This window comes from Caretta caretta, chromosome 2 (assembly GCF_965140235.1).
Source record: "Caretta caretta isolate rCarCar2 chromosome 2, rCarCar1.hap1, whole genome shotgun sequence".
In the NCBI taxonomy this organism is placed as follows: Eukaryota; Metazoa; Chordata; order Testudines; family Cheloniidae; genus Caretta; species Caretta caretta.
In genome coordinates, this window is record NC_134207.1 from 146,703,974 (window position 1) to 146,730,661 (window position 26,688).

Below are 26,688 nucleotides of genomic sequence, written 5' to 3' on the forward strand. Positions count from 1 at the left end.
TTGCTTTCTGGCATAATGCCTTTTGCAAAATGTGAACCATGTGTTGTGGGGTAGAAATGAGTCATGCCAGGATGTCTGGGACTTAGGGGTCAAGTCCCCAAAATGTAATTTTCTCCATCCCATAATGACATCCATGGCCTATAATTTTCATGTCTTTTTATTAAAATCCCACAAACCCACGTGACACTTTTCAGTGTCCACCCTCTGACACACAGCAACATTAGATTGCTACTGGCCAGTGGGAAATCATTTTGGAGTTGGAAAATGCACATAGGGGACATTGTCATGCAAGTGCTATGCAGGACTGTGACTCTCAGCAACATGCCTCCAGACTAGAGCAGCCCCAGTGGAGTGTCTACCCACTTTGCTCCAGATCTCAGCCCAAGGACCAACGGCCAGTGCATAGCAGGGTCCCACCACCATGCTAATTGGCTCTTCTGGAGTCCATGAGGCATCCCCATATGCTCTACAGCATCCCTATTTCCTTCCTGCCCTCCCACATTGAGTAGGCACTAGAAGCATGTACAACATGGTCTCCATTCCCCCTTTGCTGGGATATGCAAGGGCAATTGCTTACTTAGGACTTCCCTCTCCAATTCTTGTTAGATGAGGATCTGCCTTAACACCCATTGGTCTTTTTCTGTTCATCACCAGATGAGGCAGTACTCTCGGAGTCTACCTCGCCCCCTTCAGATGATTTCAGGGCCCACGAGGACTTAATAAAAAGGGTGGTTGCGACTCTGCTTATCCAACCAGAGGAGGTGCAAGAAAAGTTACACAGATTGGTGGACATTTTGACCTTTGTGGGGCCCTCTAGGGTAATTCTCCCTATAAATGAGGCTATCCTAGAGCCCATCAACATCTTATGGCATATCCCATCCTCCTTTCCTCTCACTGTTAAAAGGGGGGAAGGAGATATGTCCCTTCTTATGGATATGAATATTTTTACAACCACCTGGTTCGATGATAGTGTCTGCTGCAAACAGGGAAAGAAGCAAGAAAGCTGGACCTCTTGGTGGGAAGATTTATTTCACAAGAGAGTTACAACTGAGAATCACGAACCAGCAGGTTCTGCTGAGTCAATCTGATTTTAACTTGTGAGAAAGTTTCCTAAAGTTTGACAAGTTTCCAGATGAGGCTAAGCAGGAGCACCACTCTGGTAGATGAGGGCAAATTAGTGGCCAGATCACGCTGGAAGCGGCTGACTCAGCGGCTTTTGTTATGGCTTCCACCATTTCCATGCAGTGTTCATCTTGGCTGCAATTGGCAGGTCTACCCCAAGAGATGCAGCAAACCATACAGGACCTCCCATTTGAATGCTCCTCGCTCTTTTCTGAGAAGACAGATGAGAGGCTTCATAGCCTTAAGGACTTAAGAGCAGCACTTGGGAACCTGTATGCTGGCGGTGAAGAGCAAGCCGTTCTTCCTGCAGCAATCAGAGTGGTTCCACCATTCATTCCTCATAGTCAGGATCTGTCGAGAAGAAGGCTAGAGGTTATAAGAGATGGCCTCTGCCTTCTTCCTCCTCTGCAACTGCCAGTTCGAGACAAAACAGATCATCAAAGCAATCATTTTGACCTGTTGGTTGAAAGCAGCCTATCACTTACCAGAGTACCATCATTCCCTTTCCCTGTTTTTGCCAATCACCTATCCCACTTACTAAGTGCTTGGTCCCCTGTCACCAGTGGGTCCTAAGCACAGAGATACAGGGATACACCGTTTACTTCTGTCCCCACTTCACACACCCCTTTCCTGTTCCTCTTCAGAATCAGACTCACAAGAGCATGATATTCAGTCTCTCCTCTTTGTGGGGGCCATAGAGGAAGAGGATTGTATTCCTGATACTTCCAAATCCTGAAGGCAAAGGAGGGGCTCCGGCTTACTTTAGATCTAAAATAGCTGTTCTCAAACTATGGGGTGGACTCCCCACGGTGGCAGCAGCAGTGCAGAAATGAGGGTGGCAATGCGGCACTAAGTCTGCTAATGATGACAAATATCACTTTTCACATTCTCTCCTTTACTTCTGTGTTGCTGCATCCTTACTTCTAAGTCTGCTGTGAAAAGTGATATTGATGAATATCATTTTTCACATTGCCACCTTTACTTCTGTACTGCTGCTGGTCAGTGCTGCCTTCAAAACTGAGTGGCTCGGTATATGTACTTGGGGGAAGGAAGAGAGTTAACGACTACAGACACAGAGAAGGGGGGCCCGATCAAATAAGTTGGAGAACCACTGATCTAAAGCAACTAAACAAGTTTCTGAAGAAAACAAAATTCTTGATGGTTACTCTTTTACTTCTGATATCCCTTCCTTAGAGACTGGGGACTGGTTCGCTGCTCTTGACTTAAGGGACACTTTCTTTCATGGGGCAATTTATCACAGCACAGAAATTTCCTCAGATTCATGGTTAATGAATCCTACCACCAGCTCACAGTTCTCCCGTTTGGCCTGTCAACAGCCCCTCCCGTGTTTACAAAATGCATGGCAGTAGTGGTTGCATTCTTGCGCAAGTAAGGAATCCATGTGTTGTCTTACCTGGATGATTGGCTATTGAGAGGCCAGTACAGATCCCAGATACTCTCCAGCAAGGCCACCATCCAGTCAGCCTTCCACACACTAGGACTCCTAATCAGCGCAGAAAAATCTATCCTGACTCTACTCTCTGAACAAGAATCTATCCTCTCTACTCCTGGACACCACATTGGCCAGTGCATTCCTGCCACAAAAGAGGGTCCAAGTGTGACGAAGTGGGGATTTTCCCTCATGTTGTATGTGAGCCTATGTGAGTCTTACTGTTTTGCATCACTGCTATGTGTGCCTCAGTTTCCCTGTGTATTGCATCAATGTCTAGGTGGTGGGATGTGTGATTTTTGCAGTGGCTGCTCCAGCTGCCTGCACAGATGCTATGGCCACCCCTTCGTAACCTGAGACCAGGGAGGGGGATGCGACCAGGTGAGTCTTGGCCCGGGAAGCGAGACAAAGGCTGGAGGAGGAGCAATGGGCAGGGCAGGGGCCAGGCAGCTGGAAGTGAGTCAGCCTCGGCTGGCTTGGGGCGCAGTGAGAGGACTGGAGCCCTGGCTCTGGGCTCCCCTCCCGCCAATATGGACTTGGCTGAAAGTCGCGGATTTCTGTGCTAACAAGTTTTGTTCTACGCTGTGTTCCTGTCAACTAATAAACCTTCTGTTTTACTGGCTGGCAGAGAGTCATGTCTGACTGTGGAGTTGGGGTGCAGGGCCCCCTGGCTTCCCCAGGAGCCCCACCCAGGCACACTTGCTGCGGGAAGCGCACGGTGTGGAAGGGGATACTGAATGCTCCGAGGTCAGACCCAAGAAGGTCAAAGCTGTGTAAGCTTCTTGCCCTGGAGACAGTATGCTCCAAGAGAGGAGGCATGTTCCCCCAGATTTCTGACTGGCTTTGTATGGAGTAGTTCCAGAGCATCACCCCGATGTCTCTGTGACACCCAAATGCAGCTCATTGTACTAGATCTAAATGCTCATCCTCTCACTACAGTTCGAAAATGCCTCAAACTTCTAGGGCACATAGTTTGGCATGCAGGACTGCACTTCAGAGAACTACAGGCTGGCTCACCTCAGTATACTCTTCAGCCCACCATCATATGGATACAGTAGTTGAGATACCTGCTGGAGTCTTGTCCTCCAATGACTGATCGATAGACCCATCAGTCGCTGGCACAGGAGTCCCCTTTGCTCCTCCTCAGCAGACACTCATTGGATCTAGGTTGGGGAGTTCGCTTAGGTCCCTGTCAAACTCTGGAGCTTTTGTCTTCCCAGGACCTAAGTCTCCATATAAATATCAGAGAACTCAGGCCAACTGTTTGGCTTTCATGGCCTTCCCCCCACATATCGTGGGGCAGAGCTTTAATACTTAATGACAGCACAACAGCCATGTTTCATGTAAATAGACAAGGATCCCAGTCGACAAAGTTATGCCAGGAGGCAGTCTTGCTTTGGAGCTTTTGCATCAGCCTCAAAGTGGCTTATCATCCAGGGGTTCAAAACATTCTGACAGACCGTGGAAGCAGATTGTTTGCAGGCCACCATGAATGGTCCCTTCATCCAGATGTGTCCGAGGCCATTTTCCAATAGTGGGGTACTCCCCTAGTGGACCTGTTCACAACAAATGAAAACAAAAAATATCTGTTTTGTTCCTGGGTGGGTTAATTTCCTCCTAAACTGGTCCAAAGCCCTGCTGTATCCCTCCCCTCCAGTTCTGCTACAAGGTCTTGTCCAAGGACAAGCAAGATTGTGCTCACATTATACCAATAGCCCCAGTGTAGCCTTGACGATATTGGTTTTCATCTCTACTAGCCCAATTGGTCAGACCCCCTCTGTCTCTCCTGAGAGATGCATATGTCATCTCCCAGGACAACAGCTGCATCCTCAATCACAATCTATAGGCCTGTCAGCGTGGATGCTTCATGGCTGACTTCCTCTGAATGGTGTTGCTCTATTAAAGTAGAAGAAATTCTCCTGAATGTTAATGCTTCAACCAGGTCTACTTACCCTCCAAAATGGAAGAAATTCTCTGTTTGGCCTATGCAAAGAGGTATCCACCCAGCCCAAGCTTCAGTTCCCCATATCCTGGAGTATCTCCTGTTCCTGAAGCAAGGACTTGCTTTTAATTCCATCAGAGTCCACCTGGTGGCTGTCTCAGTTTTCCACCTTCAACCCTTTTCTCTTCAAACCCTATGTCCGTTAGATTTCTAAAGGTATTGGATGCGCTATACCCACAGACCCATAGCCCAATTCTGCAGTTTAGTTCTGCAGTTTAAAGTTTAAAGTTTGATGGCTCCACCCTTTGAGCCACTAGCAACATATTCCTGTTACACCTATCTATGAAAGTGGCTTTCTTGGTCATGATTACCTTGGCCAGGAGAGTAGGAGACCTATGATCCCTGGTGTCAGAACCTCCCTACACAGTATTTTTCAAAGATAAGGTTTTCCTTCGATCTTATCCAAAGTTCCTGACTAAAGTGGTTTCTGATATTTTCACATTAGTCAAGAAATTTACTTACTACCCTTCTTTCCAAAGCCTCATTCAAGTAGGTGGGAAGAGAAACTCCATTCTCTAGATGTTAGAAGTGTTAGTCGGATCCAGGCTTTTTTGTCTGGATTGGACTAGCCCATTCAGATCATCCTCACAGCTATTTGTTGTAATTTCAGAAAGAGTAATGGGCCACCCAGTGTCCACTCAGATAGTCTCCTCCTGGATTTCTGGATGTGTATGTCTATATGTATATGTCTGTGCTACCGTTCTGTGGATCCAGAACCTCTATCTGAAGTGGTGACTAGCTCAACTAGATCAGTGGCGGCTTCCACGGCCTTTCTCGCTTGGGTGCCTATCCTTGATGTTTGTAAGGTGGCATCCTGGTCTTCAATCCACACATTTACCTCCCACTATGCCATCACTCATTAGTCTAGAGACAATGCCAGATTTGGATTCGTGGTCCTGCAGTCCCTGTTCAAGTAGACTCTGAACTCACCTCCAGCTTGAACTACTTGTGAGTCCCCCACAGTGGAATGGACATGTGCAATCACTCAAAGAAAACAATGGCTACCTACCTTTCTTTACTGTTGTTCTTCGAGCTGTGTTGCATATGTCCATTCCACAACCCACCATCTTTAAGAACATAAGAAAATAAGAATAGCCATATTGGGTCAGACCAGTGGACCAGGATCTAGCACAGTATCTTGTCTTCCAACAGTGGTCAATGCCAGATTCTTCAGAGGGAATGAACAGAACAGGGCAATTGTCAAGGTTCCTTCCCCACTCTGAACTCTAGGGTACAGATGTGGGGACCTGCATGAAAGACCCCCTAAGCTTATTCTTACCAGCTTAAGTTAAAAACTTCCCCAAGGTACAGACTTTGCCTTGTCCTTGAACCGTTTGCTGCCAAACGGTTAACACAAGTGTGTTAAACAAAGAACAGGGAAAGAGCCCACTTGGAGATGTCTTCCCCCAAAATATCCCCCCAAGCCCTACACCCCCTTTCCTGGGGAAGGCTTGATAAGAATCCTCACCAATTTGTACAGGTGAACACAGACCCAAACCCTTGGATCTTAAGAACAATGAAAAAGCAATCAGGTTCTTAAAAGAAGAATTTTATTTAAAGAAAACGTAAAAGAATCACCTCTGTAAAATCAGGATGGTAAATACCTTACAGGGTAATCAGATACAAAACAGAGAATCCCTCTAGGCAAACCCTTAAATTACAAAAAGACACAAAAACAGGAATATACATTCCATCCAGCACAGCTTATTTTACCAGCTGTTAAACAAAAGGAAATCTAACACATTTCTAGCTAGATTACTTACTAACTTAACAGGAGTTGTAAGTTGCATTCCCGGCAAAAGCATCACACAGACAGACAAACCCTTTGTTCCCTCCCCTCCAGATTTGAAAGTATCTTATCCCCTCATTGGTCATTTTGGGTCAGGTGCCAGCGAGGTTATCTTAGCTTCTTAACCCTTTACAGGTGAAAGGGTTTTGCCTCTGGCAGGAGGAATTTTATAGCACTGTATACAGAAAGGTGCTTACCCTTCCCTTTATATTTATGACAGCAATTATCAAGTGATCCATCCCCTGTCATCCACTCACAGCATCTGGTAGTTAAAGGTTTAGGGACACCCAGAGCATGGGGTTGCATTACTGACCATTTTGACTAATAGCCATTGATGGATTTATCCTCCATGAACTTATCTAATTCTTTTTTGAAACCAGTTATAGCTTTGACCTTAACATCCCCTGGCAATGACTTACACTGTTTGACTGTACGTTGTGTGAAGAAGTACTTCCTTTTGTTTGTTTTAAACCTGCCGTATATTAATTTCATTAGATGACCCCTGGTTTTTGTATTATGTGAAGGAGTAAATAACATTCCCTTATTCACTCTCTCCACGCCGTTCATGATTTTATAGACATTTATCATCTCTCCTTAGTTGCCTTTTTTCCAAACTGAAAAATCCCTATCTTCATAATCTCTCCTCATATGGAAGCTGCTCCATACCCCCAGTTGTTTTTGTTGCCCTTCACTGTACTTTTTCCATTTCTAATGTATCTTTTTTGAGATGGAGCGACCAGAACTGCATGCAATATTCAAAGTATAACCGTACCATGGATTTATATAGTGGCATTATGATATTTACTGTCTTATTACCTATCCCTTTCCTAATGATGCCTAACATTGTTAGCTTTTTTGACTGCCATTGCACATTGAGCAGATGTTTTCAGAGAACTATCCATAATGACTAAGACCTCTTTCTTGAGTGGTAACAGCTAATTTAGAACCCATCATTTTGTATGTATAGTTGGGATTATGTGTTCCAATGTGCATTACTTTGCATTTATCAACGTTGAATTTCATCTGCCGTTTTGTTGCCCAGTCACCCAGTTTTATGAGATCCCTTTGTAACTCTTTGCAGTCTGCTTTGGACTTAACTATCTTGAGTAGTCTTGTGTCATCTGCAAACTTTGCACCTCGCTGTTTACCCCTTTTTCCAGAACATGTGAATATATAGAACAGCACTGGTCCTAGTACAGATCCCTGGGGTACCCCGCTGTTTGCCGCTCTTTGTTGTGAAAACTGATGATTTATTCCTACCCTTTGTTTCCTGTCATAGCTTCAATTACATGTACAAATTAAACACCTGTAATGCTTTTGCTGTCAATTAGAGAGCAGGACAGTTATTCTCTGGCCCTCAGGGATGTTATGTAGCCTAGTAATCCTTTCAAAGATGGTCAAATATTCCTCAGTGCAATCAGTTTCCTTGTAACTAGGGTAGAATTTGTCCCAGTCGTGATCCTTGGAGAGGAGTGCTTCTGCCTGAGGGTTTTGTATCCATAGCACCAGCAACCTGTGTTCATGATTTCTCCTCCCACTTCCAGTCCTCTAGTTCTGTGGCTCACTAATGTGCAGCTATTTCTGCTGCCTGTTTCTGCATCTCAGCTTCCAGGGCTCTTTGGTGTGCTGCTTCCGCTGACTCCCACTTTTCCTTTTCTGCCTACAGGGTTCTCTGGTGGGCTTCCTCTTGTGCTACCTGTTTCTCTTTGGCTGCTTACATCTGGAATTCTCGTTCCTTTGCCACCTCTAACTTGGCCAACTGTAACTTCATGGCTGTTCTGCTGATGGCTGCCTTAGGCTGATTTTCTAAGCCTTTGCCCTCAGGACCTTTTATTGCATCAGTCTGATCTTTGGACCATTTATCCTGCTGGCTCATTTTTTACTTTTAGTTCTCTTTTCTTTACCCGAAATAAACTAATGGAAAATAACTAACTGTAACCTTTTATTTGTCTGTTCCCTAACCTTCTCACTTGTGAATCTCTTAGAATCTAGTTTACAAGTGCTTGGGGTCTGATCCTTAGCTAACCAGTAAACTGTGTAAATCCTGGCAATTACATCATTATGAAGGTTATTAGGGTACCCAGGACCATAAGTCACCTTGTTAATTCCCTCCTTCCAGCATGAGGATGCCTTCCTTATGCTTATCTGGGTGCTACCCCTCTAGCCCAAACACTCTCCTGATATCACCCAAACACTCTCCTCTGGGCAATGTTAGCCCTTACTTTGCTTTGCAGGTTAACAATAGATGCACTCCAGTCACCCCTTATCTACTGAACACTCCCAGAAATATCAGGTCTGCTGTCTCTAAGGGATCAGTGTACACAGCAGCTTGCATGATTCAATCCATGCATGGGGACATCCTGAGCCCACCTTCAATCCCTCTTACTGGCCCTAGCCCATGGGACCCATAAGCATGATACTCCAGGTCAGAGCAGTCTAACAGGGAATCACTCTCCCTACTGCAAGAGAGTAATTAGAGCTTCCACTTGATCCCCATGAGCTGGATCCGCTAGTTCTGCCAGTACTGGCAAGGTTATCCAATGCAGTCATCCCAGCTTCACCATTCCCTCTGGGTGACCATAAGCAATTTTGAGAGCTGCTACGTAGGGTGGCAGAGGAGCTCCAGATGTTCCTGGAGAAGGTTCAGGACACACAACTCAACACAACTCCTGGACATCCTACATCACATAGGGTCCAGGCAGAGAGTACTGGTGAATGAAGCCGGATATGTCCAGCATATATTGGCAATGTGTATCTCTACCCCCAAGAGGGCTAAGAAGCACTACTTTGTCCCAGCTAAGAGAGCAGAGTTTCTGTTTAGCCACCTTTCACCAAACTCCCTACTTGTTCAGATTGCCACAGGAAGATGTAGCCACCCACTCTGAAATTAGGGAGGCCAAGTAACTGGACCTGTTGGGAAGGAAGGTTTTTACATCATCTAGTTCAATATTCTGAACTGGAGGCTATGTAGTGCTGTTGGCCAAGTATGATTTTCTGAATTATTGACAGTTCTTGGATTTTAAGAACAAATTTCCCCAAGCAAGACATGGCTCAATTTCAGGCCCTTATTGATGAAGGCAGGTTGGTGTCCAGAACTGCATTTGCAGAGAAACTATAACACAATGGAGTATTTGCCCTTCAAGACCAACGTTTTCAGCAAAAAGACTGAGGAGTCTTTGCCCTCACTATAGGACTTCAGGGCAACCCTCCATTTTCTGGGTATATATACACCTGCCCCAAAGATCCACGAACATCCTGACAAAACAAGAGCTGTGCCTCAACCATTTTGCCATCAGTGATTCTATGAACCTCTTTGTGAAGGGCAGTGTACACAAAAGCCACGATACCTACATCCTACACATCCGTCACATCAATCCAACCTTATTTCCCAGGCATAAGATACTATTGATACCGTCTCCACCCAATCCTCACATATGCTTTGGTAGCTCTTTTTCTGCAACTGGAGTGCAATAACAGTGGACAAGTTGGGTGCTGAATATCATCCATTCTGGCAATACCAATACATTTCTCTTCTTACCCCCATCCAAAATGCCCTTCCCCATCCTTCTTTGAGACCATTCTCATGAGGAGATCCTTTGCCCAGAGGTAGAATCCCTCGTTAAAAATGTTTACTAGTTCCCAAAAAGAAGGGAGGGTGGAGACCCACTCTCCATCTGCACCAACTCAGTGTCTTTTTTTTTTTTTTATTTGCAAACTAAAATTCCATATGGTTACACTGGCATCAATATTTTCATCCCTCAGAAGGAGCACAGCTTTCAATATGAAAGATGCATACTTCCATGTGGACATTGACCCCTTCCACACAAGATTTCTGTCAGGTTTATGGTGGGTCCTGACCAGTACCAATACAGGTTACATCCATTTGGCCTAGCAACCACACCCAGCATCTTTCTCAAATTGTTTCTAGTAGTAGCAGCACAGTTCAGATGCAGCAGCTTCTGTTTTCCTGTATTTAGACTATTGGCATCTTGTTGAAAGGACACATGAAAAAGCCCTTACATCAACATCATCTCTGCTTCACCTTCTCTCATCCCTAGGAGTCTGTGTGAACATGGAAAAATCTACCCTGATTCCAACTAAGACTTCAGAATTTATAGGAGCAATCTTCATTGGCCATTGGCCATTATCTTTGAAAACTCGTGGCGAACCGGGGAAGTCCCGGATGACTGGAAAAAGGCTAATGTAGTGCCAATCTTTAAAAAAGGGAAGAAGGAGGATCCTGGGAACTACAGGCCAGTCAGCCTCACCTCAGTCCCTGGAAAAATCATGGAGCAGGTCCTCAAAGAATCAATCCTGATGCACTTGCATGAGAGGAAAGTGATCAGGAACAGCCAGCATGGATTCACCAAGGGAAGGTCATGCCTGACTAATCTAATCGCCTTTTATGATGAGATTACTGGTTCTGTGGATGAAGGGAAAGCAGTGGATGTATTGTTTCTTGACTTTAGCAAAGCTTTTGACACGGTCTCCCACGGTATTCTTGTCAGCAAGTTAAGGAAGTATGGGCTGGATGAATGCACTACAAGGTGGGTAGAAAGCTGGCTAGATTGTCGGGCTCAACGGGTAGTGATGGCTCTAGACTGTTCTCAATGGTAGCAGATGACAGAACGAGGAGTAATGGTCTCAAGTTGCAGTGGGGGAGGTCTAGGTTGGATATTAGGAAAAACTTTTTCACTAAGAGGGTGGTGAAACACTGGAATGCGTTACCTAGGGAGGTGGTAGAATCTCCTTCCTTAGAAGTTTTTAAGGTCAGGCTTGACAAAGCCCTGGCTGGGATGATTTAACTGGGAATTGGTCCTGCTTCGAGCAGGGGGTTGGACTAGATGACCTTCAGGGGTCCCTTCCAACCCTGATATTCTATGATTCTATGATTCAACTCAGTCAGGGTGAGCGTTTATCTCCCGATGGATAGATTTCACACCATGAGTAATGTGATAGACCAGATAATGTGTGCCTCTTGAACATAATTTCAGACTTTCCTTTCTCTCCCGGAATGCATCATGGACTTATGTCACACTATTTACCAGTCTCCACTTCCATTGCCCACAGACTTAGTTCCAAACAGTATATACACCAACCAGTCACAGCATGAACACCATAGTGACACTTTCTACCTGGATGAGTACCTCATTAATTGGTGGAAAAATCCTGAGTAAGTGTGTGTAGGTATTCCTTTCCTAGCCCCACACCTGAAAAGATGATCATTACAGATGCCTCCATGATAGGCTGGGGACCTCACGTGAACAGTCAGATGGTGCAGGGACTTGGATGACTCGAGAGCCCAGAATGCACATCAGTCTTGTGGACTTCCGGGCAGTCCAGAAAGTTTGTGACGCTTTTCTACCATTCATCCAGTTTCACCATAAACAGGGTTGAGTGAGATCCATCCCCCTGTGTGTAGAAGCTGTCACCTTGTGGAACTGTTGGATCAAAAATCATATTACCCTATTGACAGTGTACTCTCCAGAAATCCAGAATTAATTGGAAGACAGCCTTAGCCAGTAGTGAACAGCATTTTCACTCAGTGGGGAACCCCCATTTCGGGCAGGCGAACAGAAAATGCAACATGTACTTCTCCAGGGGAGCTCAAGAAAAGCACTCCAGAGGCAATATTCTCCTTCTGATCTGGTCAGATTACTTGAGCTATGCCTACCCTCCCATCATGATACCACCTCAGGTTCTATAGAAAATTTAGCAAGACAAAGCACAAGTCATCCTCATTGCTCCCAAATGGCCCAGACAGTTCTGGTTTCTAAGCCTCCTACAAATGTCACCCCATCCAACAATCAGCATGCAATCCTTTCCAAATCTCTTGACTCATGAGAATGATAGCATCTACCATCTGAAAGCACTTCATCTCATGGCTTGGCATTTGGATGGGTGTGAAGCCTGGAAAATACCTGCTGTGAGGCCATGCAACCATTCTTAATAATAGCAGAAATGACTCCACCAGAAAATGCTACCTAGCTAAGTGGAAACATTTCTCTATCTGGGCCCAGCAAAAGCATATATCTTCAGAGACAGCAGATAGTCCCGCTGTTTTAGACTTACTATGAAGGCATCAGTTCTTTCCCTTAATTCACTGCAAGTCCACCTGGTGGCAATCAGCATGTGTCACCTGCCATCAGATCTTTACCCAGCCAGTAACCAAATTCTTGAAAGGCCTGATGAGAACCTTTCCACCAGTAAACAAACAAAATCTTCAACATGACCTTAACTTAGTACTTTTGGCACTCACTAAGTCACCCTTTGAACAACTAGCTATGTGTTCCATGTTTCACCTCTTGATGAAGGTAGCATTCCTCTTTGCTATCACCTTGGCCGGAAGGGTAAGCGAACAAGGGGCACTCACAACTGATCCTTCATATGCAATATTCCATGAGGACAAATTTTTGCTGTGACTACACCCAAAATTCCCTCCTAGGTTAATTTACTTACATTGGCTAGTTCACCTACCTGTTTTGGGGGGGGGGGGTGGTTTGGTTTTTTTCCCCTGAAGGGTGAAGCCCCATGCTTCTGGCAAGGAGAGGATTCTTCTTTTCATTGATGTGTGATTTTTACCTGCTGAAAACAAAACAGATCAGAAAGCCTCCTAGGGTATGTCTACACTGAAATTAAACACCTGTTGTTGGCCCTTGTCAACTGACTCAGCTACAGGGTTGTTTAATTTGTGGTGTAGATGTTTGTGCTTGGGCTGGAACCCTGGCTCTGTGACCCTGTGAAGCGGGAGGGTCCCAGGGTTCAAGGCCGAGCCCAAACATCTACACCACAATTAGACAGTCCCATAGCCTCAGCCCAAGTCTGCTGACCAGGCCAACTGTGGGTGTTTAATTACAATGTAGACATACTCCTAGACTGTTGGTTGCCATAGCAGAACGAGTTCAAGGTCAAGCTGTATCCTTCCAGAGAATCTCTAAGTCGGTCTCTGGCTGTATTGTACTCTATAGTTGACACAACTCCCTCCCCGTATGGGGTATGGGCTCATATGCATAAGAGGCATCACTTCAAGAGGAATCCCTGCTTGATATTTGCGGTGCAGTTACATGGAGTTCCATCTACACATTCATGGGACATTATGCCTTGGTCCAAGACTGCTCCGCTGACGCATGCTTTGTGGAAGTGGTTCTACAAACATACTTGCACCCTCCTCCTCTCTAGGTACTATTTTGTCAGTCACCCACAGTAGAATATGCACTCGAAGAAGAAAGGGAAGTAACTGGAGTTCTTCAAGGTATGTGGTCCCTATCTATATGCCACTACCCACTCTCCTTCAGATGATAGAGTATCAGGGTTGGAAGGGACCTCAGGAGGTCATCTAGTCCAACCCCCTGCTCAAAGCAGTACCAATCCCCAGTTTCTGCACCAGATCCCCTCAAGTATTGAACTCACAACCCTGGGTTTAGCAAGCCAATTCTCAAACCACTGAGCTATCCTTCCCCCCGATCATGACTGGCTTTGCCATAGACAAAGGAACAGAAGAGCCAGTTGGTCTGCCCTGCCTCATTCTTTATACCCTCAGTACAGAGCACAAGGATAGCAGGGGCTTGGGCATAGACCAACAGACACTGCTTGCAAGAATTCTCTGTTCTCAGGCACTTGTATACCTACAGTGGTATATAGATAGGGACCATGCATCTCAAAAAACTCCAGTTATAAAGGTAAGTAACTTCCCTTTGTGCATTTCTCTGGATCTCCCTCAGTCTCTCTCCTGTATCCCCTTAATTCCCTTCTGGTCACAGCCAAAATCCACATATTGAATGTACTTGATGAACTTGTATCAACCAGAATTGTAGTCTTGTTTAAGATCTTGTCAAAGTAATTTGATATCACTTTACTAAGGAAGGGGAAAAGCAAGCAGCAAGAGACTTTCTACAGAGTCAGAAGCAGGAGAGAATGTCTTAGCTTCTGTCTGTACAGAATCTTTCTTGTTTCTCTTTCTTTGCTTGACATAAACTGGATGAATGTCTTCTGATTATCCTTTCTATTTTCCACACTCTCATGTTCCCTTAAAACCAATTCATTCTCTAGTGGATCTGTGGTGGTGCTGCCCTCAGTTGTCCAGCAATTCTCCTGTCTCTCTTAGTACAGTGGGTTATCAGCTACACACCAAGACAACAGATCTTTTTCTCTAACGCAGCCATCAACTTGAACTTTATGCACAGAAAGCCTCTTCTGTCAACAGGCAGGAAACAAAATGTGGCTTGTAAGGGATGTGTCATAATAACTGTTCCATCACTGGTCAGCTTATGTAGAATTGTACCTGGAGAAAAAGCTTCTACACACTCAGGCCTAGTCTACACTGAGTGGGGGATCAATCTAAGATACGCAACTTCAGCTACGAGAATAGTGTAGCTGAACTCTACATACTTAGATCATAGAATCATAGAATATCAGGGTTGGAAGAGACCTCAGGAGGTCATCTGGTCCACCCCCCTGCTCAAAGCAGGACCAATCCCCAATTAAATCATCCCAGCCAGGGCTTTGTCAAGCCTGACCTTAAAAACTTCTAAGGAAGGAGATTCTACTACCTCCCTAGGTAACGCATTCCAGTGTTTCACCACCCTCCTAGTGAAAAAGTTTTTCCTAATATCCAACCTAAACCTCCCCCACTGCAACTTGAGACCATTACTCCTTGTTCTGTCCTCTTCTACCACTGAGAATAGTCTAGAACCATCCTCTCTGGAACCACCTCTCAGGTAGTTGAAAGCAGCTATCAAATCCCCCCTCATTCTTCTCTTCTGCAGACTAAACAATCCCAGTTCCCTCAGCCTCTCCTCATAAGTCATGTGTTCCAGACCCCTAATCATTTTTGTTGCCCTTCGCTGGACTCTTCCCAATTTATCCACATCCTTCTTGTAGTGTGGGGCCCAAAACTGGACACAGTACTCCAGATGAGGCCTCACCAATGTCGAATAGAGGGGGACGATCACGTCCCTCGATCTGCTCGCTACGCCCCTACTTATACATCCCAAAATGCCATTGGCCTTCTTGGCAACAAGGGCACACTGTTGACTCATATCCAGCTTCTCGTCCACTGTCACCCCTAGGTCCTTTTCCGCAGGACTGCTGCCTAGCCATTCGGTCCCTAGTCTGTAGCTGTGCATTGGGTTCTTCCGTCCTAAGTGCAGGACCCTGCACTTATCCTTATTGAACTTCATCAGATTTCTTTTGGCCCAATCCTCCAATTTGTCTAGGTCCCTCTGTATCCTAATCCTGCCCTCCAGCGTATCTACCACTCCTCCCAGTTTAGTATCATCCGCAAATTTGCTGAGAGTGCAATCCACACCATCCTCCAGATCATTTATGAAGATATTGAACAAAACCGGCCCCAGGACCGACCCCTGGGGCACTCCACTTGACACCAGCTGCCAACTAGACATGGAGCCATTGATCACTACCCGTTGAGCCCGACAATCTAGCCAACTTTCTACCCACCTTACAGTGCATTCATCCAGCCCATACTTCTTTAACTTGCTGACAAGAATATTGTGGGAGACCGTGTCAAAAGTTTTGCTAAACTCAAGAAACAATACATCCACTGCTTTCCCTTCATCCACAGAACCAGTAATCTCATCATAGAAGGCGATTAGATTAGTCAGGCATGACCTTCCCTTGGTGAATCCATACTGACTGTTCCTGTTTCCTCTCATGCAAGTGCTTCAGGATTGATTCTTTGAGGACCTGCTCCATGATTTTTCCGGGGACTGAAGTGAGGCTGACTGGCCTGTAGTTCCCAGGATCCTCCTTCTTCCCTTTTTTAAAGATTGGCACTACATTAGCCTTTTTCCAGACATCCGGGACTTCCCCGGTTCGCCACGAGTTTTCAAAGATAAGGGCCAACGGCTCTGCAATCACAGCCGCCAATTCCTTTAGCACTCTCGGATGCAACTCGTCCGGCCCCATGGACGTGTGCACGTCCAGCTTTTCTAAATAGTTCCGAACCACCTCTTTCTCCACAGAGGGCTGGCCACCTATTCCCCATGTTGTGATGCCCAGCGCAGCAGTCTGGGAGCTGACCTTGTTAGTGAAGACAGAGGCAAAAAAAGCATTGAGTACATTAGCTTTTTCCACATCCTCTGTCACTAGGTTGCCTCCCTCATTCAGTAAGGGGCCCACACTTTCCTTGGCTTTCTTCTTGTTGCCAACATACCTGAAGAAACCCTTCTTGTTACTCTTAACATCTCTCGCTAGCTGCAGCTCCAGGTGCAATTTGGCCTCCTACATGCCTGAGCAATATTTTTATACTCTTCCCTGGTCATATGTCCAACCTTCCACTTCTTGTAAGCTTCTTTTTTATGTTTAAGACCCGCTAGGATTTCACCGTTAAGCCAAGCTGGTCGCCTGCCATACTTACTATTCTTTCGACACATCGGGAAGGTTTGTCCCTGTAACCTCAACAGGGATTCCTTGAAATACAGCCAGCTCTCCTGGACTCCATGTTAGTCCCCCAGGGGATCCTACCCATCTGTTCTCTGAGGGAGTCGAAGTCTGCTTTCCTGAAGTCCAGGGTCCATATCCTGCTGCTTACCTTTCTTCCCTGTGTCAGGATCCTGAACTCAACCAACTCATGGTCACTGCCTCCCAGATTCCCATCCACTTTTGCTTCCCCTACTAATTCTTCCCAGTTTGTGAGCAGCAGGTCAAGAAAAGCTCCCCCCCAGTTGGCTCCTCTAGCACTTGCACCAGGAAATTGTCCCCTACGCTTTCCAAAAACTTCCTGGATTGTCTATGCACCGCTGTATTGCTCTCCCAGCAGATATCAGAAAAATTAAAGTCACCCATGAGAACCAGGGTGTGCGATCTAGTAGCTTCTGCGAGCTGCCAGAAGAAAGCCTCATCCACCTCATCCCTCTGGTCCGGTGGTCTATAGCAGACTCCCACCACTACATCACTCTTGTTGCTCACACTTCTAAACTTAATCCAGAGACACTCAGGTTTTTCTGCAGTTTCGTACCGGAGCTCTGAGCAGTCATACTGCTCCCTTACATACAGTGCTACTCCCCCACCTTTTCTGCCCTGCCTGTCCTTCCTGAACAGTTTATAACCATCCATGACAGTACTCCAGTCATATGAGTTATCCCCCCAAGTCTGTTATTCCAATCACGTCATAATTCCTTGACATCACTAGGAACTCCAGTTCACCCTGCTTGTTTCCAAGGCTTTTTGCATTCGTATATAAGCACTTGAGATAACCTGCTGATCGCCCCTCAGTATGAGGCAGGGGCCCTCCCCTCACAGACATTCCAGCGACGTCTTCACAGCAGTGAGTCGACTGCTGCCGCTCCCCTGTTGACTCCGCTTGCTCCTCTCGCAGCGGTGGAGTACAGGAGTCGACGGGAGAGTGCTTGGGGGATCGATTTATCACGTCTAGATAAATCAACCCCCGATAGATGGATCGGTACCCGCTGATCCAGCGGGTAGTGTAGACCTGGCCTCAGACTCCTGTTAGCATGTGGTGTTTCCCCACTCAGGAGTTTGTTTTGCAACTAGTTTATATACCTAGCATAGCAGGTCAGCATGGTTCCTTGTTAATAGGTGTGACAGGATCGGGCCAGATGGCTACAGGAGAGTGATAGAACGCAGATATATTATCCCCAGGTTAAGTAGGTCCCTTTTCCCTGGGCAAGGTAACAGGGAAGGTTCCAGAACAATCAGGAACTTTCCAGAAACAATTAAGTCAGACAGCCTGATTAGAACACCTGCAGCCAATCAAGAAGCTGCTAGAATCAATTAAGGCAGGCTACTCAGGGCACCTGGGTTTAAAAAGGAGCTCACTTCAGTTTGTGGTGCACGTGTGAGGAGCTGGGAGCAAGAGGCATTGGGAGCTGAGAGTGAGAAGGCATACTGCTGGAGAACTGAGGAGTACAAGCATTATCAGACATCAGGAGGAAGGTCCTGTGGTGAGAATAAAGAAGGTGTTGGGAGGAGGCCATGGGGAAGTAGCCCAGGGAGTTGTAGCTGTCACACAACTGTTACAGGAGCCACTGTAGACAGCTGCAATCCACAGGGCCCTGGGCTGGAACACAGAGTAGAGGGCGGGCCCAAGTTCCCCCCATCTCTCCATCTCCCCAACTCCTTACTTGATACCGGAGGAGTTGAACTGGACTGTGGGTTTCACCAGAGGGGAAGCTCTCTGGCCTGTTCCCCAATCCACTAGGTGGATCAGCAGAGACTGCGGGGAGTATTTTTCTTACTTTCCCCATGTTGGCCAGTAATGAGGCTAATTGAGTGAACGGCAGATTTGAGCCACGAAAGTGGCCAAACTGAGGGCTGCTGTGAACCTCTGAGGCGAGAAAATCCGCCAAGAAGCGCAGGACCCACCAAGGTAGAGGAGGAACTTTGTCACAATTGGTGTCAGGGGTGAGATTTGGTGTACACAGCGTGGCGGAAGAAGGAGGTGGTTGTTTTAAAAAAAAAGAGAAAGATGGTTTGTTTTTTTTTTCACCACAATGGAGGAGGTAGTGCAGGCACTGATACAAGCCACGGCTGCCCAGCAGGAGGCTACCCATGTCCAGGCAGCTGCCCAACAGGAGGCAGTGCGGCTGCAGCAAGAGACTAATCGCCTGCTGATGGACCAGGCTGCTCAAGACCGGGCTATGTTGCGGGAACTGGTAAATCAAGTGAAGGAAGGCCCTTACAGAGTTGAACCACGGCCATGATGGGACGCGGATGATACGGGCCAGCAATTGGCTGCAGAAAATGATGGGGGAGGATGACATTGAGGCATATGTCCTGGCCTTTGAGAGGACAGCCCTACAGGAGGCCTGGCCTCAAGATCAGTGGTCTGGCATCCTCCCCCCATTCCTGTGTGGAGTGGTCCAGAAGGCCTACTATGATCTGCCTGAGGAAGCTGAAGCAGACTACCCCCAGCTGAAAGCAGAGATCTTGGCCAGATCTGAGGTAACGACCACACTGCAAGCCCAGCAGTATCACGAGTGGAGGTACCAGGAAAACAAAATCCCGCTTTCCCAGTTGTTTGATTTCATCCATCTCACACGAAAGTGGTTGCGAATTGAGTCCTGGAGTCCGGAGGAGATACTAGAGGTTCTGGTCATCGACCAGTACATGAGAGGACTACCGCCAGACCTTCATGCCTGGATTAGCCAGAACGAACCCTCCACCTACGACGAGATTGTCACAGTGGTAGAGAGGCGAAGGACAGCGAGGGAGCTGACCCGACCAGTTAAGGAAGAAGCACCCCGCATTAAACTAGCAGCACCAAGCCCTAGAGCTCGGGTGACTGGGCCGCCAGGAGAGCCCAGGTGGAAAAGGGGAGGGGCTGAAGGCCCACCAGAAGCCACAAAAAATCGGAGCACGGAGGGGGAAGAGGATCATGATGTTAGACTGCCCAAACCAAGAGACCAGGGAACGCCTAGGGCTCCATACAGATGCCTGCTGGGAGTGGGGACACATAGCTGCACAGTGTCCCAATGCTGAGGAGCCTATGCAGTGTAACCTGGGGAACTGGGCAGTCCCATGCTCCCTAATCCACCTTGTGGGGGGTCTCACTAACCCCACATATGTACACCAGACCAGTGAAGCTAAATGGGGTAGAGACCATGGCACTGGTTGATTTGGGGAGTGCTATCACGCTTGTCTCGGGGAAGCTCGTGAAGCGTAGTCAGCTGCCGTGGGCTAAGCGTATGGGGATAACATGCGTCCATGGGACAGTTGGTTATTACCCCACCATCCCAGTAAAAACCGAGTTTCAGGGGAACACTCCTGAGGTAGCAGCAGGTGTAGTCCCTAAACTCCCATACCCGGGGCTCATAGGGAGGGACTTTCCAGGGTTTGGAGACTTACTCCCGGTAAGGGAATTGGAGAAAGGGGGAAACCCTGAAGTCAGTGAGGCATCCACACTGGACTGTCAACCCCCAGTCTTCTCTGAAATATCCCCAGATTTGTTCTCCACTCCCAGACAGGATAGAAAGTCAGAAAGGGAAAGGAGGGCAGCTAAGGCCTTGGGAACCCGAATACTGACCCAAAGCCAGAGGGTTGCTCTCGTAGGTAGGTGGATCCGAGCAGCTGAAAAGGAGGCCACCCAGGAGAGAGAAGCACCCAAGTCTGACCCACATCCTAACGCCTCTGAACCAGTAGAGGCAACAGAGACTGGCCCCCTAGATCTCGGGCAGATTACCCCGGGAGAGGAAATTTTGGACTGGACCAGGCTGAAGACTCAATGTACGATAACGTTAGGAAGGAGGTGACCAAAATAGATGGGGTCCCTGTTGAAGTGAAAACCCAGGGACCAGGACCCTACTTCATAATGGAGAAGAATCTCTTCTACTGGGTTGCACCAGTACAGGGGCAGACGGTACAGCAGATCCTAGTACCTCAAAAACAGCAGAATGCTGTATTAAGTCTTGGCCATAGTCCTCTTTTTGGGGGGCATTTGGGGGTAGAGAAGACCCTGGCATGGGTCGTGCGACGATTCGAGAAGAGAAGACAGCCTGGGGCCACCAATATATACTTGTCTTTCTGGATTATGCTACTTGCTACCCAGAAACCGTCCCCCTGCGAAGCACAGCCTCAAACGTTGGGCAAAGATCCCCACCAACTCTTTAGCTAAGTGGGGCTACCAAAGGAGATATTAACAGACCAAGGTACCCCATTTATGTCGAAGCTAATGAAGGACCTCTGTACGCTGCCCCATATCCATACCTTAGAACTTCAGTCTATCATCCGCAGACCGATGGGCTGGTAGAAAGGTTTAACCGAACCCTCAAGACAATGGTAAGGAAAGTGGTAAGTTGGGACGGGAAGGATTGGGACATCCTACTACCCTACCTTATGTTCGCAATCCGGGAGGTACCTCAGGCCTCAACTGGGTTTTCCCCCTTTGAGTTATTATACGGATGCCACCCCCATGGCATACTAGATATTGCAAAAGAAATCTGGAAAAAGGAACCCAATGAGGGGAGAAATATAATTGACCATGTGTTGCAGATGCGACAGCGGATAGCCTGGGTCACCCCTTGGTACGGGAACATTTGGAAAAGGCGGAGGAGGCTCAGCAAACCCATTACAATCGCCAGGCAAAAGTCCAATAGTTCCAACCAGGGAATCGGGTGATGGTGTTGGTACTCACGGCAGAAAGCAAGCTTTTGGCCCAATGGCAGGGGCCCTATGAGGTGGTTGAACCCATGGGGGAAGTAACCTACAAGGTGCGGCAGCCAGGACACCGGAAACCAGAACAAATTTATCACATTAACCTCTTAAAGCCTTGGCACGAACGAGAGGCATGTGTAGTGGTCCAAGAGACCTCGATCCAGGGAAATAACATGCAGGAGCAGATCAGGATATCCACTGATCTGACACCAAACCAGAAGAAGGAGGTAACTCAGATGATCAACCGATACCAGGACGTGTTTTCAACCAAACCAGGTCAGGCCACCGAAGCATATCACCACATTATCACAGACCTTGGGGCAAAGGTAACTTTAAGGCCCTATCGGGTCCCAGCGGTAAAAAGCGAGGAGATCAAGGCAGAGGTAAAAAGGATGTTGGAGCTGGGAGTCATCAAAGAGTCCCACAGTCAGTGGTCAAGCCCAATTGTGTTGGTGCCCAAACCCGATGGCAGCATTAGGTTTTGTAATGACTTTCGCCGGCTGAATGAGAGATCCAAATTCAATCCATACCCCATAACCCATATCAATGAGTTAGTTGACCGCCTGGGCAATGCCCGATTTTTGACCACCCTTGATTTAACAAAGGGGTACTGGCAGATTCCCCTTGCCAAAGATGTGAAAGAAAAGAGGGCATTCTCTACCCCAGAGGGTCTGTTTCAATATACTGTTCTTCCTTTTGGACTGCATGGGGCACCTTCCACCTTCCAGTGTCTTATGGACAAGCTTCTACAGCCCCATACCAGTTGTGCAGCGGCATACCTGGATGATATGATTATTCACACCCCCGATTGGGAAACCCACTTGGAAAAGGTGGAAGCGATTCTGGACACGCTAAGACGGGCTGGCCTCACAGCCAACCCAGCCAAGTGTGCTATAGGGCTAGCCGAGGCTAAATACCTTGGCTACATTGTAGGAAGGGGCATGGTTAAGCCCCAGCTAAACAAACTAGAGGCTATCCAAAATTGGCCCTGGCCTAATTGGAAAAAGCAAGTCCGGGCATTCCTGGGTGTGGTGGGGTACAACTGACGATTTATTCCCCATTTTGCTACCAGAGCGAGTCCCCTGACAGACCTGATAAAAGCCCGGGGTCCGGACATGGTGAAGTGGACAGATGCCTCAGAGAAAGCATTCATGGATCTATGGACAGCCCTCTGCAGTAACCCCATGTTTATAGCCCCAGACTTCAACAAAGAATTCATTTTACAGACAGATGCATCTGAAGTAGGATTGGGAGCCATCCTATTGCAGATGGTCGGAGATGAACACCCAATCCTCTACCTCAGCAGGAAACTCCTTCCGAGAGATCAGAAGTATGCCATTGTTGAAAGACAGTGCCTAGCTGTGAAATGGGCCACGGAAACACTATGTTATTACCTTCTGGGACGACGGTTTACCCTTGTGACCAACCATGCACCCCTCCAGTGACTGCAACAAAATAAAGAGAAGAACGCAAGGGTGACCAGATGGTTCCTATCCCTACAACTTTTCCAATTCACCATACAACACCGGGCTGGAAGCCACTGTGGTAATGCAGATGGCTTGTCACGGGTACACTGCCTGACGTCCCAAGTTGCCCAATCCTGTGGTGTTGAGCAGAGGGGGGGATATGTGACAGGGTCGGGCCAGATGGCTACAGGAGAATGGTAGAAGGCAAATATGTTACCCCAGGTTAAGTAGGTCCCTTTTCCTTGAGTAAGGTAACAGGGAAGGTTCCAGAACAATCAGGAACTTTCCAGAAACAATTAAGTCAGACAGCCTGATTAGAACACCTGCAGCCAATCAAGAAGCTGCTAGAATCAATTAAGGCAGGCTACTCAGGGCACCTGGGTTTAAAAAGGAGCTCACTTCAGTTTGTGGTGCACGTGTGAGGAGCTGGGAGCAAGAGGCATTGGGAGCTAAGAGTGAGAAGGCATACTGCTGGAGAACTGAGGAGTACAAGCATTATCAGACATCAGGAGGAAGGTCCTGTGGTGAGAATAAAGAAGGTGTTGGGAGGAGGCCATGGGGAAGTAGCCCAGGGAGTTGTAGCTGTCACACAACTGTTACAGGAGCCACTGTAGACAGCTGCAATCCACAGGGCCCTGGGCTGGAACCCGGAGTAGAGGGCGGGCCCAGGTTCCCCCTATCCCTCCATCCCCCCAACTCCCTACTTAATACTGGAGGAGTTGAACTGGACTGTGGGTTCCACCAGAGGGGAAGGTCTCTGGCCCGTTTCCCAATCCACTAGGTGGATCAGCAGAGACTGCGGGGATTGTTCTTCTTCCGTTCCCTATGCTGGCCAGTGATGAGGCTAACTGAGTGAACGGCAGATTTGAGCCATGAAAGTGGTCAAACTGAGGGCTGCCATGAACCTCTGAGACGAGAAAATCCGCCAATAAACGCAGGACCCACCAAGGCAGAGGAGGAACTTTGTCACACAGGGAAGGATTAACAGCTCAGACTTCAATCACATAGCCTGAACAAAGGATCAAGATCCCCAGTCACATGGCCCATAGAGAGACAAACAGATCAAACATACACTCACTATGTCAAAGCAAATCGCAGGTTCTGCAGCTGCTACTCAAACTCCCCTTAGCCTCTCCTTTTTGCCTTAGGTCTTAACATGAGTACAATACTTAAAATTTTTGTTCAGGGCCTATTTTCCTGTGACCAGTTTTCTAAGATGTATTAAAAAGTTAATATTAACAGTCTGGAGAGCACCCCTACTAAAGCTTTTAAACTCTTGGGTGTAAGTTCTGCTAATTTAAAGGACCTGCCATTTTAAAAATCTTTAACTTTAGTAGCTGCTGTGTAACATGCCCTTTAGTTAAAAAGGACGTCATCATTATATAGTATGAATACTATATATAGTATTCGACATTGGTGAGGCCTCATCTGGAGTACTGTGTCCAGTTTTGGGCCCCACACTACAAGAAGGATGTGGATAAATTGGAGAGAGTCCAGCGAAGGGCAACAAAAATTATTAGGGGTCTAGAACACATGACTTATGAGGAGAGGCTGAGGGAGCTGGGATTGTTTAGCCTGCAGAAGAGAAGAATGAGGGGGGATTTGATAGCTGCTTTCAACTACCTGAAAGGGGGTTCCAAAGAGGATGGCTCTAGACTGTTCTCAATGGTAGCAGATGACAGAACGAGGAGTAATGGTCTCAAGTTACAGTGGGGGAGGTTTAGATTGGATATTAGGAAAAACTTTTTCACTAAGAGGGTGGTGAAACACTGGAATGCGTTACCTAGGGAGGTGGTAGAATCTCCTTCCTTAGAAGTTTTTAAGGTCAGGCTTGACAAAGCCCTGGCTGGAATGATTTAACTGGGAATTGGTCCTGCTTCGAGCAGGGGGTTGGACTAGATGACCTTCAGGGGTCCCTTCCAACCCTGATATTCTATGATTCTATGAATACATTATCCAGCTTGACTCCAAATATAGAACAGAAATATTTATTGAACATGTTTGTATTGTGTACCTCCTTATTCAGTTTTATCTTCATCTAGTAATGGATCTATATCATTCCTGACATGTTTTGTTCCTGATTTTTGTAAAACCCTTTCTTACTGATTTTTAACCATATTGGCCATAAGTATATTGATACCTTTAACTTCTAATATCAATTGCCTATATTTTTAACTGATTCGTATTAATTACAATTTTTCTCTTTTTTTCCCATTTGTTACATAATTTCTTATTTTTTTATTGTTCCTTTAACTTTCTTAAACTGGATTTTTTTTTTAACCAAGGTAATATTTTTTTTATGATGTAGGAGTTCTGGCTTTTAGGATGCTTTATGCTAAATAGAATCTCTAATATCAACTTGTTAAAACATTTGCTTTTTTTTTTTTAAGCAACTCAAAACTTAATCCTACGTGACTAAACTTCAACTGTATTTATTAGTTGTTTGGTTTGTTTTGCTTTGCCAGGTTTTGATGAGCTAACTTGTTACTGTGGTGAGTCGGTAATTTATCCTCCTGTTCCTTGTGGTACTCAGCCACCAGAATGTAAAAACTCATGTACCAGACCACATGAATGTGATCATCCAGGTAAGTCATAGGTACACCCACATAACATTTTTAAATTGTCCAGTGTCTACATTTTTCTGTGTTCTCAGATTTATTGTTTGGTGTTCGAAAGATGAACCAGATTAGGTATATTTAAACCTTTCCTTTCCATTAATATGTTACTTTTTTTCCAAGTAAAATTGTTGGGGTTTTACACACCATCCAAAGTGTCTGAAGAATTTTTTAGCCATTCAAATAATCAAATCTCATTTTAACCTTGAGTTTAAATAGCATATTCTGAAAAGTAAGCACATGGTGACCTCCCCTTCTTGTAAAAAATGAGAAGAATGTGTCTTCACTACAACTGTAATATCTCATTTTATTATTTGGGACTACTATAATTAGTAGTAGATCTGCAGCAAATTGATACAAAGCATAGTACAGAACAAATTGATCAAATTACTGACAAATGCTTTCTTATGCCATGCTCTAGAACAGTGGTTTTCAACCTTTTTTCATTTGCAGACCCTTTGGAAATCTTAGACATAGTCTGCAGACCCCCTGATGGTCCGAGGACCATAGGTTGAAAACCACGGCTCTTAAAGCTAATACTCAGAATGTCCTACCGTGCAGCACAGGAACTCCAGGAAGGAAGGAATGTCTATGCAGCTAAAGTCATCCTGATGTTAAAGAATTTAAACATAATAGAATACCACACAAACATAAATTGTGTGGTTCTGAAAGAAGAAATTAGAATATAAAAGGCTCTGTAATATAAAATGTCTGAGTGAACTAAAGTATTTAAGAATTGTTTCCTGATTTTATATTCCTATGTCTGCAGTGTACCATACGTGTCATAGTGAAGAGAAGTGCCCACCCTGTACATACCTCACTCAAAAATGGTGTATGGGCAAGCATGAAGTAAGTGTGGCTGCTATTGAACAAATTACAATGACATTTTTAATTACAAATGAGCGATAGCCTTATGTGGGCTTTTATTTCTAAACTACATGTTACTTTGTGACTTGATATTTGCTTCTCTAAGGCTACTCCCCAAGTAGCCACAAAATTGATACCCACAGAAACTATGCTGGTGGTGTTTGTAGGTGTTTGTAAGTGTTTGTTTCATGCAGTTTAAAATGATGAGATGCACTTTTGCTTTCTTTAGTCCACATGTGTACAGACTT

At 46.2% G+C, this 26,688-nt stretch overlaps 1 protein-coding gene across 6 annotated transcripts in view; it reads left to right on the forward strand.

Moving 5' to 3' along the window:
- Positions 1–26,688, forward strand: part of NFX1 (nuclear transcription factor, X-box binding 1) — a 253,243-nt gene that overhangs the window by 130,522 nt on the left and 96,033 nt on the right. For all 6 annotated transcript variants that reach the window (XR_007355124.2, XR_012667101.1, XR_007355121.2 and 3 more), the window contains exons 14-15: positions 25,424–25,543; positions 26,343–26,422. Coding sequence is in view for 3 of the 6 variants with exons in the window: in XM_048839501.2 (XP_048695458.1) it covers positions 25,424–25,543; positions 26,343–26,422 (200 nt within the window). In the remaining 3 variants the exon portion in view is untranslated. The remainder of the gene's footprint in view (positions 1–25,423; positions 25,544–26,342; positions 26,423–26,688) is intronic.